The following is a 16,152-nucleotide window of genomic DNA, read 5'->3' on the forward strand; positions in this document are numbered from 1 at the left end:
AAAACAGATAACTAACAAGTACCTATTCTATAGCACAGGGAACTATACTCAATATTTTGTAATAACTTATAAGGGAAAATCTGAAAAAGAATATATATTATGTCATACACGTTAGTGTATGACATAATGGTATTTCTATATTAATTACTTCAAATATAATTGAAGAATAAACTTTGAAAAATGTGTGGAACTGAAATAGATGCATTTACATAGTGGCAGTTGAGATCTGCTCTAGAGGCCACTTGAGGGCTTTTAAGAGTGATGTTAATAGGAATTTTGAAACATTGACTTAGGTGTGAGGCCAGGAATCTCTGACTATAATCTGCAAGTAGTCAGACTTCATTAGTTAGACCTAACCTCATTTTAAAGGCTATTACGCTATTACCTACTTGCTGAGAAAGCAGCCCTAAGCAATTCCTTAGCATAGATGGATACTGTAGAATGTGGTTCTGCCACCTTGGCCATAATTGATAAGCCCAGGGCAGGCCTTTGACCCAAGGGTAGTAGTCTGTGAAGTGGCCTGGTATGAAAACTGCACAAACAGCAGTAAGGGGCATTAAACTAATCAAGCACATATCTCTTTTTCTCATGTAAATTACTCCTTGAGAGGAGGAGAATGATGGACAGTTCGTAATGGGAACTTATAGTTACAGTTTGTTCATTTGTTGTTCATTCAACACCTATCTGAATGCCTAATATTTGCCAGTTACTATTCTAGGCTCTGGTGACTTAGTCATGAACAGACCAACTTTCATGCTTTCGTGCAACTTACGTTGAGGGGACAGATAAGTAACATGTAATAGATGTCAGTCGTGTAAGTGCTTTGAAGAAAAATGAAGCAGGCTGAGGAAGAGGGTGTGATTAGAGGGTACTATTTTAGATAGGCTAATCATGTAAGGCATTTCTGAGAAGCTGATGTTTGAGCAGAGTCCTAAGTAGAAGATGATGAGGGAAAAGTCAGCATGCAGCCATCGTGAGGTAGTAGAAGCCAAGAGTTACACAGAAGAAAATTTCAGAGTAGAGTGAAATTTTATATTAGTCAAGGTTCTCCAGAGAAACGAACCAATATGATGGGTGGGTGGGTGGGTGGGTAGATGGATGGATGCATGGATGCATGGGGGGAGGGAGGGGCGAGAGAGAGAGAGAGAGAGAGAGAGAGAGAGAATGGAGGCTGACAAATTCCAAGATCTACAGTTGGCACTCTGGAGACCCAGAAAGCTGATATAACACTAGTCTAAGTCTGAATGCCTGAGACCCAGAATAGCCGATGATGTTAAGTTCTAGCCTGAAGGCCAGCAGGCTCAAGACTCAGTATTTCAGTTCTAGTCTGAAAGCATGAAAAAAATGATATCCTAGCCTGAAAGTAGTCAGGTAGGAGGAGTTCCCTTCTACTTGCAGGAGAATAAAACTTTTCGTTTTTTTTTTTTAAAGAAGACGTTGGGCGTAGGAGTTTATTAATTAATTTATTTATTTTTGCTGTGTTGGGTCTTCGTTTCTGTGCGAGGGCTTTCTCTAGTTGCGGCGAGCGGGGGCCACTCTTCATCGCGGTGCACGGACCTCTCCCTATCGCCGCCTCTCTTGTTGAGGAGCACAGGCTCCAGACGCACAGACTCAATAGTTGTGGCTCACGGGCCTAGTTGCTCCGTGGCATGTGGGAGCCTCCCAGACCAAGGCTCGAACCCGTGTCCCCTGCATTAGTAGGCAGATTCTCAACCACTGCGCCACCAGGGAAGCCCACCTTTTCGTTTTTATTCAGGCCTTTAGTTGTTTGGATGTGGCCCGCCTACACTGAGGAGAGCAATATGCATTACTCAATCTATTGACTTAAATTTTAAATGTTAAAGTCATCCAAACACCCTCACAGAATCACCTAGAGTAATGTTTGACCAAATATCTGTGTACCCTGTGGCCTAGTCAGTTTGACACGCAAAATTAACCATCACAGAGGGGGTCTGCTGGTAGCCATAAAAGCAAGATGATTAAAGATAGATAGGCTCCGATTCACCCCAGTGACTTATTGTCAAGATAATCGGACGATTAGAGCTATCTTGAATTCTGAACTTTGTTGCACTGCCTGAATTATTTTCCGTTGTCTGTGAGGCCTGGCTTTATGGCTCTATTGAACTCACTCTTTTTTCCCTGAGTACTCTTTATATAACTACTTAGTTTAACTCGTTTGTCTCTACATTCAGGCTCACCAGACCAACAATTTTATGGATGGGCCAGCCTGATAGCAGATGAGTCTTGTTTCTTGTATAGACATTACAGAAATAAACCTTGAGTTATAAAAGCCTAATTCAGCCTTTTTTTTCTTATGAAGGAAAACAATGGGAAAGATAAACAGAACTTTTAAAAGTGATTTGTTACTTTTAAAAAGGTTCATATTCTTGGTTAACATTTTTAGCAGTTACTTATTAAATTATACCTCTTTTAAAGAGCTGACATGTTTTGGAAATCTGAGAGTGTAGGAGACACAGTCCTTGCCCTCAGAAGGACCACAGTCTGACAGTAAAATCTGCATATCTAAATATACAGCAAGGTAGTTTTGATGAGAAATTAGGTTCAAGCTGGAAAAGGCTTCATGAAGATTATATTTAAGCTAGTCTTTGGTAGATAGAATTTGGATAGCTACAAAAAAGAGGTCAAAGTATTTCCCAAAAAAGAAAGGGAAATGAGTAAATCAGGTGAAAGAGTTTGGGGATGATAATTTAACCACGTTGACATGAGTGTAGTGTTCTTGCAGAGGAATATTTTGAAAGCTAAAGCTGAAACTCAGTATGTCCGCAACATTCTGTTGCATGTTAACCACTTTGAGCCTCAGCTACTCATCTATTAAATGGCATAATAATGCCTATCTTTTGTTTTATTCCTGTGAGACTCATGACCAGTCACCTCTAAATTCTATATGTTTCTTTGGTCTTAATCCACAAAGAGGCCTTTTTGAGTAGGGAAATGAGTTTTCAGATTCCATATCATTTCCTCCTCACACTCTTCCTGCTCCAGCTTCCTTATGGAGAGAATGGTACACCAAATGGATCCTCTGTAAATCTCACCAGTATCCTTAATGCCCTTATCTTAGAAATTGTTCCTTCTGTCTCAGTCTTCTGAAGGTATTTTCTGATGGCAATGCTGCATTAGTATCTCTTTCTGTATGGCCACACATGTGCTTTGGATCCCATTTCTTTCCACCTTTTCAGAGATGTTATGCTAACTGAAACCTCAGGTTTCTTTTTCACTCTCCTGGTGTCACCCTTCCTATCTTTTTGGGTCTTTTCTATTAGCAGAGAAATATGATCAGGTTGTCTTTATGTTATATATATTATGCATGCTATGCTGTAGTATATTATATATAATATCTAATCTAATCATCCTCCCTTGACCATATACCTTTCTCCATCAATTTCCTTGTGTCTTCTCCATCAACTTCTCTAAAGAAGTAGTTATATCCACTTAACTTATTTCTAAAATCATATTCTATTCACATCTAAGCTCATTCCAATCTACCTTCTACCCCCATCATTCTATTCTAATACCCTTCTATCCCCATCACTCTACTTATTTGATATTTCTGTAGCATTCAGTACTATTGGCCATTCTGTTTTTGAAAACACTCTTCCTTGGCTTCTTCAATGTGTTCTCCTCATTTTCTGTGTATGTCTCTGGCTACATCTTCTCTGACTTCTTTGTTGGCTTATCTTTCTCTAATTGCTCATTAAATGTGGGTATCCACAAAGCTGACTCTTAGGCCTTTCTTTTCTTACTACTGTATCCTCTTGAGTAATATTATTCTTTCTCGTTGCTTCAATAACAATGCCAACTTTTAAATTTATATCTTTCACATAGACTTCTCCTCTGAGGTCCAATTCTGTATCTAGCTACCAAATTGATATTTCCATTTGGATGTCTCGGTGAGGTATCTCAGACTCAAAATGCTTAAGACACAACATGTTTGTAACTTCACCTCTTCCTTCATGTCTTCTTCAGCACCAAGACTTGTTTTATTTTGGACTCAATATAGTGTATGGATGAAGGACTCAAATCCTCACTCTAAAAACAAACAAACAAACAAACCTCTTACTTACTAACTTACTTACTCTTTACTAACTTTGCAACCATAGGTAACCTTTAAAGACTCAATTCTGTCATCTGTAAAATGGAAAAACAATAGGTCCTTTCTTAACATAATGCAGCATCAGACAAAATGAGTAAATGGGACTTATACTTCCAGCCAAGATGTAGTAACAGGGACTGAATTTACTCTCTATCCATAAACAATTAGAAAACCTTCATAGGACTGTTGTGAGGATTAAAAGAGTACTTATAAGCACTTGAAACAGGACCCAGCATAAAGTAAGCTCTATGTAAAATTTTGCTTTTATTATTATTAAGCATAGATTTGATGGTTAAAAAAATTGTGGGATGAAGCTCTGAAGTGCTGCTTTAAGGGTAAATTATGGTATTAATTGTTTATATTATAAAAAGCAATCCTCAAATCAGTACTCTTAAGCTTCCATTTTAAGAAACTAAAGGATAAGAGTAATCCTAAAAAAAAAGGGAATAAAGACAAGAGCAGAAACCAAAGAAATAGAAAAGTACAAAACAATAAAGAAAAACAGAAACTAAAATTTGGCTTTTTGAAAAGATCAATAATAGTGATAAAATTCTAGCCAGACTAATCAGGAAAAAAAGAGAGAGGATGCAGATTACAATAGCAGGAATGAAAGAGGACACATGTCTACAGATCCTATAGACATTAAATTCAACAATTTAGATGAAATGAGCAAATGCCTTTAAAAACACAAACTACCAAAAGCTCATTTAAGAAGAAATAGATAACCTGAGCAGCCCTATATATTTTTTAAAAAAATAAATTTGCAGTTAAAATCTTCCTTCAAAAAATCTCTTGTCCTAGAATGTTCACTGAGGCATTCTGTCAAACATTCAAGATGAAATAATATCAGTTCTACACAAAGTCTCTCAGAAAATAAAGGGAATACTTCCCAACTCATTTTATGAGGTCAGCATTTACCCTTAGCGTGAAAGAAAACTACAGACCAATAGCCCCCACAAATATAGATGGAAAAACCTTTAATGAAATTTTAGCCAACTGAATCAATAGTATTAAAAAAAAAAAGGGTAATACTTTTTACCAAGTAAGAGTCATTACAGGAATACAAATTTGGTTTAATGTTTGAAAATCAATCAGTGTAATTCACCATATGAACCTACTAAGAAAGAAAAACCATATGATAATCTGAATAGATTCAGAAAAATCATTTGACAAAATTTAATGCTCTTTAGTGATAAAAAACTCTCAGTCAACTAGGACTTGAAGGGAACTTTTTCTGCCTGTTAAAGGGTGTCTAGTAAAATCCTGTAATTTACATCACACTTAGTGGTGAAAGACTGAATGCTTTTCCCCTAAGGTCGGGAATGAGGGAATGATGATGCTGTTACCACTTCTATTCAGGATTGTATGGGAATTACAGTCAGTGCAGTGAGGCAAGAAAAGGAATTCAAAGCCATCCAAATTGGAAATGAAGAAATGAAACTGCTTGTGTGTGTAGAAAATCTCAAAGAATCCACAAAAAAGGCTACTAAGACTAATAAGTGAGCTTAGTACAAAGTTACTATGCAAAAGAATTAATTGTATTTCTTTGTACTAGCAATGAACAACTGAAATTTAAATAAAAATAAATTAACGTGAAAACATTCACAGTAGCATCTAAATGTCAATAATACTGTGGAGAAGTTGAACAGAATTTTGCAAGACCTGTGTATTGGAAACTATAAAACATTGCTGAGGGAACTTAAAGGAGAACCAAGTAAATGGAAATGAATATCATGTTCATGGATCAGAAAACTCAAAATTGTTATAATGTCATTTCTCCCCAAATTGATGTTTATTACTCAGTACAGTTCCAGTCACTATCTCCACAGGCTTTGTTGTAGAAATTGACAAGCCTATGGTCTGTTAACTTAGGCAGAGTTAATGAGACTTGTGGTTTCAGTCTTCTCTGGAATATTACATGACTAGTTTTGTTATTGATTTTAGAAATGTTTCTCTGGGCCTTTCTTTAATTTATCTAAATCATGTCTCTACCTTCACAATTGCTTCCAGTTTATTTCTTCTAAAGCCTACACTGTTTAAACTTTTTGTTTAGTTTTTATTTTTAACTCCACCTACCTAAAACTTCTTTTTAATTTTAATTTTATTTCTTTCATTTGGCTTAGTTCAGTAGCTCACTGGTTTTCCTCTTCCAGCTCTTGCTCCCTCTCTTGCAGTATAATCTCCAAGTAGCAGCTAGGGATATAGTCAAGGCACTCTCTTACTCTGCACTTTCCAGTGGCTTCTATCCTACTCTAAGAATTGAGCTATTATGTGGATATGATAACTTAGGTCTGCGTGTGTGTGCACAGAATAAACTCAGCCACCTGCTTTAAAAAAAGAAAAAAAAAAAAAAGAATTCAGCTATTAGAATCCAGTTCATGAGCCTCTACATGATCTGGCCCCAGGACACAGCACAGTGCCTGGCACATGGTATGCATTTAATATATGTTGAATTAAATCTTTGCATTCTAAGTCTTAGCAGAATTTTTTTTTGTGTGTTTGTTTTTGTTGTTAGCATTGTCTTACAGCCACACACACAAAAATAGTAATTCTTTAGACCTAACTGGTTTCTCAGTTTATTACGGAATATGGAGAGTAGGTTGGAGCTGTCTTGCATGCATTTTAAGGCTCACTTTATTTTATTTTATTTTATTTTACTTTTTGGCCATGTTGTGTGGCATGTGGGATCCTAGTTCCCCGACCAGGGATTGAACCTCTGCCCCCTGCATTGGAAGCACCGAGTCTCAACTATTGGACCGCCAGGGAAGTCCCTTGCATGCATTTTAGAATAGGCCGGTTTTGTCTAGTAAGGATGGTTAATAAGATTTGTCAGCAAGTAATACTCAAACGGGTGGGAAAAGACTGCTTTGGCTTTCAATCAGACAAATTGTAAAACTCTGTGGTCAGAACTTAGGTTATGCTTTAGATGACCCAAACAGTTCAGAACAGCATTGTTTTGTTTCATATCCCAATATACTAAATGCTTCTCTTATAGTTTCTTATTTTTAAAATAACTTTACCTTATATATATATTTTTAATCTTATATTTTCTACTGTGATTCTTTCAACCATTACAACCTCAGCTTATGCATTACACCCGGATGTTGCTATTGGGGATCAGGGGCTCTGTTTTAATGACAGCAAGGTGCTGCTCTGTGTTTGTTAGTTTTTTCTGTAGGAGTGATATGTGATAACCAGCTTACTAACCTGTCTATTTGTTGTTCCTTCCACGAACACTCACTGAGATTGTGAATTATTTTTGAATGAAAGTTTATCAGTTACAAAAATTAAGGTTTCAACACTATAATAAACACATAAAAAGGACTAGTTTAAACTTTTAAACTGGAAGTGACCTTAAAAACAGTTATAATTATTTGCTTTTTGTTTTTCTTTTTTAAACTATTGGTTGTTTCTTAAGTATAGCAGATGCTAACCAGGCTCTGTGGTAATTTTTTCTTTCTAACTGTGTTTTTTAATGAAGCAGCTCTTTTAACATGATCTAGCAATCTGTGAATAGAGTGATGACTTGAATTTTAAGATTAAGCAAATTCATTTTGTTAACATCACATTTTGTTCCATTTTGCAGCTTCTTGGTGAATTTTTGGATGAAGCCATTAAATTAATTGCTTGCCACCATGAGCAGAAGCAAGCGTGACAGCAATTTTTATAGTGTAGAGATTGGAGATTCTACATTCACAGTCCTGAAACGGTATCAGAATTTAAAACCTATAGGTTCAGGAGCCCAAGGAATAGTATGGTAAGTTTTTACTTCCAAAAATTAGGCAAAGAATCATTAACTGCTCTGTTTTCTTCTCTCATAAATTCTTTGGTAAATATTCCTTGGTAAATATTTAGCTTACCTCAAAAAATTAAAACTATAAAATTTAAATTAAAGCTATAACACGGCTGTTTTGTTCTGAGATTAATGGCTTTTTTATTATTCATAAAACATAATTTTATAAATCAGCTCTGTCATCTTTAAGTGTAAATTATGATTAAATACTTGGTCATAAGCCATGTAAAGACAGATATGTGTATCAGGAAAGAATAAGTGACATGCTTGGTAATTCCATGTATACATTTATTCCCATAGCTAACTGTTTAATAAGAAGCTTCACTTAATCATCACTTTTACACTGTAATGAAATTCTCGAATATCATAAATCTTGTTTTACACTGGGGAATAAAGTCAGCTAATATGCCACTGTATGTGTTTCAAAACTCCTATGTATCTTTAAAATTGATCTACAGGCTAATTTTTACAAAAGGCCTAGGCTCTATAGATCAGCATAATTCCTTATAAACTGAAAATCAAAACACTCTTTGGGATAGTTCTGTTAATAATTTTAGGTTACTAAGTTAGCATAATAAGCTAGTGTTGTAGGGAATTCTAAGCCTCACTCAAGCATAATTATATCTTTTTTTTTTTCATAATTATATCTTTATTACCTCTTCTTGAACCAGATTTGTTTTGGAATCTATTAAAAAATCCTAAGTGTTTACAACCCTGCAGTTCTCCCAGGTTCTAGAAAAACTTTTGCATACAGCTCTTGCATATGTACAGAAAGAGACATATGTAGGGCTGTTCTTTGCAGTACCATTTAAAATAGCAAAAATTGGTAATAACATCAAATCTATCAGTAGGAGAATAAAAAATAATCACACAGTGAAATACTCTACAACATTTAAAATGAACTGGAGCTTATATGTGTCAACAAGGATAATCAGAAATGTAACACTGAGTTTAAAAGCAAGATGTAGAATATACATACATTATTATACTGTATATATATATGTACTTTAAAGTATGCAAAACAATACCATATATTTATGTATGCAGAAGTATAAAAACATTCATAAATACCAAACTCAGGATAGTACTTACCTCTGAGAATAGAGAGAAGGAAGGGGGCTTTACCTATAATAATATCTTTCTTTTAAAAAAGTTCAGAGGAATAATGGTAAAATATTAGAATCAAACAAATTTGTGTAATGGGGACTCTAACATTTATTCTCTTTTCTGTATTCTTAAGGTAATTTATACTATCACAAACTACAGAAGCTGGGTCATTTATAAAGCATTATTGGCTGATTGGTTGTCATTTTAACTGATGACATTTAACCATCCACAAATTAAATTTAAAGAAAATGATGTGGTAATATCAATATGCTAAGAATTCTGAAAGTGAACTATTGGTTCAGATTCTAACTCTCTGATTTATTAACTTTGTGACTCACATGGCAAATTAACTCTTCTAAAGCCTGTTTTCCTACCTAGTATACAGGGTTGTTGTGAGGAATATATTGTTTATAAAATACTTAATAGTATTTTAAAAATATATTATGTTCCTGTATCTTCACTTATCCTCAGACAAGTGCTTTTTGAAATTTGTGTACCAGAATTTTCTTTTTTAATTGCTTTGGAAGGTAATCAGCCCCTGTCCTAAGGAATAAATGCCTTCAAATTTTTGCTTCACAAAACATTACTATGAAATAGACAAATAATAAAAATTTTTTTTAAACTCACTGTTGTACTACTGTCAGAATCAACTGAAGAACTTAATTTTTTTTTTAAAGGCATTATTTTGGGCCCCAGTTATAGATGGTAAGATTCATTGGGTCTGGATTGGGGCCTCTGAGTCCCCAGGTGTTTCTAATTTGTGCACATTTAAGAATCAATAATTATGGGCTTCCTTGGTGGCACAGTGGTTAAGAATCTGCCTGCCAATGTAGGAGACATGGGTTCAAGCCCTGGTCTGGGAAGATCCCACATGCCGCGGAGCAACTAAGTCCGTGAGCCACAACTACTGAGCCTGCGCTCTAGAGCCTTTGAGCTACAGCTACTGAAGCCCGTGCGCCTAGAGCCTGTGCTCCGCAGCAAGAGAAGCCACCGCAGTGAGAAGCCCGCGCATCACAATGAATGAACATGCCATGCAGCCAAAAATTAATTAATTTAAAAAAAAGAATCAATAATTAGAAATCTAATTTCCTTGGATACAAAATAGTTCAAATTTAGAGTTTGATATAGCAGATAAAAAATTAATAGGAATGAATTTAATGGTTAAAAATAAAATACTTTATCTGAAACAGTCAAAACTTTTAATCATTTTATGTGACCCCTAATGTTTTTTGTTTTGCCTTTTTTTTTAATTTGGGAAGAACATATCTGTAAATAACAGCATTTTCTAAGTAAAGATTGTAATATGTATGTTTTGGTGTATATGTATATATATGTATATAGGCAATAGTTAATGGTATATATAGAATGTATAGATGTGTCCTTTTATGTAGTACCAATTTCTTAATACATAATTTCTTCACTATATTTGATATAGTAAGATTGCCACAGAACAAACTCAGGTTTCCAGTTAGGTGAGAGAATAATTTTAATCAGTAGTGTGCTGACTTTCCAAATATTATATAAACAGAACTCATCTTTTATAGTATGTTAGGTGGTCCAGTATGAAAAGCACGACCTCATGTCTTAGTCTACTCGTCTCAGCTTTGCTTTTAACTTTCTGGCTGACCTTGGACAAATTACTTAACCTCTGTGGCCCTATATCAGACAGTGATTAATCCAAATGATTTTTAAAAGCCTCTTTTAATCATAATATTCTATAATTTTAAGACACTTTACCTTACTTGTGCTATACTTTCTTTGACCTGTCATTTGCAAAATACGCCATTTGGTCAGAGTCATATGGTAGAGGAAGATGTGAAGAGTTAATGAGTATAGTGTTATATTTCCCAGAATTATAGTTGTTTCGTTAATAGTTATGAAGCAGCTTCTGATGTCCTGAAATCTGGCATTTATATTTATAAATACCTTGATTTTTAATTTCTCCTCCGAAACAAATTTTAAGTGTTTACTTTTTATAAAATAATCTTTCGTACAGATGCCTCTATATGCACTTTCCTCTTCTGTATTCATTTTGTTGTGTCTAAAGAGGAAGTAATGTACTTATGTAGAATTCTTCAGCAAATGTTTTGAGTAGAATTTATGACTACATGTATTCTTTATCCTGTCTTTCCTTGGTGTAGATTTGGGGTGAGGGATTCATTTGGGCTCTAAGCTATCTATTGGACCTGAATACTCATTAAACATTTGTGCATTGAGTGCCCATTGTATGCTAGGTGGATCTTGGATGACACTCAGTGAACAAGCAGTCTCTTTCTTCACAGTCCATTTTCACTTTTAATCCATTAGCATTTTAAGAAACAGTTAACAATGCTATACACTGTTGGAATATGCTCTAATAGGTATAGAAGAGACATATTGAGCATCAAGGGCTGGAAATTGGTTCAAGTGCATTTATCTTTGGAGAAAGTGAGGAATCTAAATGAATGTTTCATAAATTCAGTTTTGCAGATTTTTAAGTTTTTTGTTGTTTTTGAATTTCTTATTACAGTGCAGCTTATGATGCCATTCTTGAAAGAAATGTTGCAATCAAGAAGCTAAGCCGGCCATTTCAGAATCAAACTCATGCTAAGCGTGCTTACAGAGAGCTAGTTCTTATGAAATGTGTAAATCACAAAAATGTAAGTGAACATTTTAGAAAATTTCTTAAGTATAAATGAAATCAAGATTTGTTCATGAATATATGAATATAAAAATCTTTTAAAATAGTAGGTGCTTTAAATTGTTCTTTTGGATTGAAGCATTGCTTAAAGGGATATATAAATTTTTCTCAACTTTATTAAATTATATTAGAAGAAAAATAGCTTATGAAATTTAGATTGTATAATTTTCTGACATTTAATTTGCAAAAGGAATTTTAAAGAGGTAGATGTTTTAGAACTTTATTTAGGCTTGATCTCATCTTCTGCTTTTTGTTTTCTATTAAGCTGACATTTCGGAAAACTGGAGCCTGAGCACAGAGATGAAATTGTTCCCATTATTCTTTGACATTGGTACTTTATTTAATAATATTGGATAAAGCAGTTTACCAGAAACTTTAAAAAATATTTAAATGGAATTAGTAAAACATTCCTAATTCTATTTTCTAATGATTATAAAGACTTAAACATACGACTTTCACTCCTTTACACTTTTAAAAACTTACATTAAGCATACTGATACTTTTATGATTATTTTAATGGAATGATTTCTCCAAAATGAGAGGAAATAAACTAGGAGTAAATTGTACAAGGGACAGTTTTATGAAATACTAAACACAAAGCATCTGACTGGAGATGTGTTGTGGTGTTTGTCCAAAGGAGTTTATAAAGAGCTCAATACTTTCTGATTGCACAAAACACAATTTACCGCATTTTGAGAGCTAGCTATGTGCAAGCCTCTGTGTATTGGGGTTAGTAGATTAGCCCCAAGGGAAAAAATTTATGGAAATTGAGGATTAGACTCCTTTTTGAGGGAGCTTACAGTGTTATTTTGAAGACAAAATAAATACATAAAGAGTTAAATATCAGATGTGATAAAGCAGTAAAAGTTTTAATTGTCAAATTATGGCAGATGGAATGCAGCCCTACCCATCAGCAGACAAGTGGATTAAAGTTTTACTGAGCTCTGCCCACCAGAGCAACACCCAGCTCTACCTACCACCAGTCCCTCCAATCAGGAAACTTGCACAAGCCTCTTAGTTAGCTTCATCCACCAGAGGACAGACAGCAGAAGCAAGAAGAACTACAATTCTGCAGCCTGTGGAAGGAGAACCACATTCACAGAAAGACAGACAAAATGAAAAGGCAGAGGACTTTTTACCAGATGAAGGAAGAAGATACAACCCCAGAAAACCAACTAAATGAAGTGGAGATAGGCAACCTTCCAGAAAAAGAATTCAGAATAGTGATAGTGAAGGTGATCCAGGACCTCAGAAAAAGAATGGAGGCAAAGATTGAGAAGATGCAAGAAATGTTTAACAAACACCTAGAAGAATTAAAGAACAAAGAAACAGAGATGAACAATACAATAAGTGAAATGAAAAATACACTAGAAGGAATCAATAGCAGAATAACTGAGGCAGAAGAACAGATAAGTGACCTGGAAGACAGAACGGGGGATTCACTGCCGTGGAACAGAATAAAGAAAAAAGAATGAAAAGAAAGGAAGACAGCCTAAGAGACCTCTGGGACAATATTAAATGCAACAACATTCTCATTATAAGGGTCCCAGAACGAGAAGAGAGAGAGAAAGGACCCGAGGAAATATTTGAAGAGATTATAGTTGAAAACTTCCCTAACACGGGAAAGGAAATAGCCACCCAAGTCCAGGAAGCACAGAGAGTCCCAGGCAGGATAAACCCAAGGAGAAGCATGCTGAGACACGTAGTAATCAAATTGACGAAAATTAAAGAGAAAGAAAAATTATTGAAAGCAACAAGGGAAAAACGACATATAACATACAAGGGAACTCCCATAAGGTTAACAGCTGATTTCTCAGCAGAAACTCTACAAGCCAGAAGGGAGTGGCATGATATATTTAAAGTGATGAAAGGGAAGAACCTACAGCCAAGATTACTCTACCCGGCAAGGATCTCTTTCAGATTCAACGGAGAAATCAAAAGCTTTACAGACAAGCAAAAGCTAAGAGAAATCAGCACCACCAAACCAGCTCTATAACAAATGCTAAAGGAACTTCTCTAAGTGGGAAACACAGAGAAGAAAAGAACCTACAAAAACAAACCCATAACAAGAAAATGGTAATAGGAACATACATATCGATAATTACCTTAAACGTGAATGGATTAAATGCTCCAACCAAAAGACACAGGCTCACTGAATGGATACAAAAACAAGACCCATATGTATGCCGTCTACAAGAGACCCACTTCGGACCTAGGGACACATACAGACTGAAAGTGAAGGGATGGAAAAAGATATTCCATGCAAATAGAAATCGAAAGAAAGCTGGAGTAGCAATACTCATATCAGATAAAATAGACTTTAAAATAAAGAATGTTACAAGAGACAAGGAAGGACACTACACAATGATCAAGGGATCAATCCAAGAAGAAGATATAACAATTATAAATATATATGCACCCAACATAGGAGCACCTCAATACATTAGGCAATTGCTAACAGCTATATAAGAGGAAATCGACAGTAGCACAATAATAGTGGGGGACTTTAACACCTCACTTACACCAATGGACAGATCATCCAGACAGAAAATTAATAAGGAAACACAAACTTTAAATGACACAATAGACCAGATAGATTTAATTAATATTTTTAGGACATTCCATCCAATAACAGCAGATTACACTTTCTTCGTAAGTGCCCACGGAACATTCTCCAGGATAGATCACATACTGGGTCACAAATCAAGCCTCAGTAAATTTAAGAAAATTGAAATCATATCAAGCATCTTTTCTGACCACAACGCTATGAGATTAGAAATCAGTTACAGGGAAAAAAACGTAAAGAACACAGACACATGGAGGCTAAACAATACGTTACTAAATAACCAAGAGATCACTGAAGAAGTCAAAGAGGAAATCAAAAAATACCTAAAGACAAATGACAACAAAAACACGATGATCCAAAACCTATGGGATGCAGCAAAAGCAGTTCTAAGAAGGAAGTTTATAGCAATACAAGCCTACCTCAAGAAACAAGAAAAATCTCATATAAACAATCTAACCTTACACCTAAAGGAACTAGATAAAGAAGAACAAACAAAACCCAAAATTAGTAGAAGGAAAGAAATCATAAAGATCAGAGCAGAAATAAATGAAATAGAAACAAAGAAAACAATAGCAAAGATCAATAAAACTAAAAGCTAGTTCCTTGAGAAGATAAACAAAATTGATAAACCATGAGCCAAACTCATCAAGAAAAAGAGGGAGAGGACTCAAATCAATAAAATTAGAAATGAAAAAGGAGAAGTTACAGTAGACATCACAGAAATACAAAGCATCCTAAGAGACTACTACAAGCAACTCTATGCCAATAAAATGGACAACCTGGAAGAAATGGACAAATTCTTACAAAGGTACAATCTCCCAAGACTGAATCAGGAAGAAATAGAAAATATGAACAGACCAGTCACAAGTAATGAAATTGAAACTGTGATTAAAAATCTTCCAACAAACAAAAGTCCAGGACCAGATGGCTTCACAGGAGAATTCTATCAAACATTTAGAGAAGAGCTAACACCCATCCTTCTCAGACTCTTCCAAACAATTGCAGAGGAAGGAACACTCCCAAACTCATTCTATGAGGCCACCATCACCCTGATACCAAAACCAGACAAAGATACTACAAAAAAAGAAAATTACAGACCAATATCACTGATGAATATAGATGCAAATATCCTCAACAAAATACTAGCAAACAGACTACAACAGCACATTAAAAGGATCATACACCATGATCAAGTGGGATTTATCCCAGGGATGCAAGGATTCTTCACTATATGCAAATCAATCAATGTGATGCACCATATTAACAAATTGAAGAATAAAAACCATATGATCATCTCAATAGATGCAGAAAAAGCTTTTGACAAAATTCAACACCCACTTATGATAAAAACTCTCCAAAAAGTGGGCATAGAGGGAACCTTCCTCACCATAATAAAGGCCATGTATTACAAACCCACAGCAAACATCATTCTCAATGGTGAAAAACAGTATTTCCTCTAAGATCAGGAACAAGACAAGGATGTCCACTCTCACCTCTATTATTCACCATGGTTTTGGAAGTCCTAGCCACGGCAATCAGAGAAGAAAAAGAAATAAAAGGAATACAAATTGGAACAGAAGAGGTAAAACTGTCACTGTTTGCAGATGACTATACATAGATAATCCTAAAGATGCCACCAGAAAACTACTAGAGCTAATCAATGAATCTGGTAGAGTAGCAGGATACAAAATTAATGCACAGAAATCTCTTGCATTCCTATACACTAATGATACAAAATCTGAAAGAGAAATTAAGGAAACACTCCCATTTACCATTGCAACAAAAAGAATAAAATACCTAGGAATAAACCTACCTAAGGAGACAAAAAACCTGTGTGCAGAAAACTATAAGACACTGATGAAAGAAATTAAAGATGATACAAACAGGGGCTTCCC

At 35.1% G+C, this 16,152-nt stretch overlaps 1 protein-coding gene across 5 annotated transcripts in view; it reads left to right on the forward strand.

Annotated features, from left to right (window-relative positions):
* Positions 1-16,152, forward strand: part of MAPK8 (mitogen-activated protein kinase 8) — a 107,080-nt gene that overhangs the window by 58,628 nt on the left and 32,300 nt on the right. For all 5 annotated transcript variants that reach the window (XR_014297857.1, XM_082673083.1, XM_082673081.1 and 2 more), the window contains exons 2-3: positions 7,698-7,868; positions 11,521-11,650. Coding sequence is in view for 4 of the 5 variants with exons in the window: in XM_082673083.1 (XP_082529209.1) it covers positions 7,747-7,868; positions 11,521-11,650 (252 nt within the window). In the remaining variant the exon portion in view is untranslated. The remainder of the gene's footprint in view (positions 1-7,697; positions 7,869-11,520; positions 11,651-16,152) is intronic.

The sequence above is a fragment of the Grampus griseus genome (genome assembly GCF_964374135.1).
Source record: "Grampus griseus genome assembly, chromosome: 16".
In the NCBI taxonomy this organism is placed as follows: domain Eukaryota; kingdom Metazoa; phylum Chordata; class Mammalia; order Artiodactyla; family Delphinidae; genus Grampus; species Grampus griseus.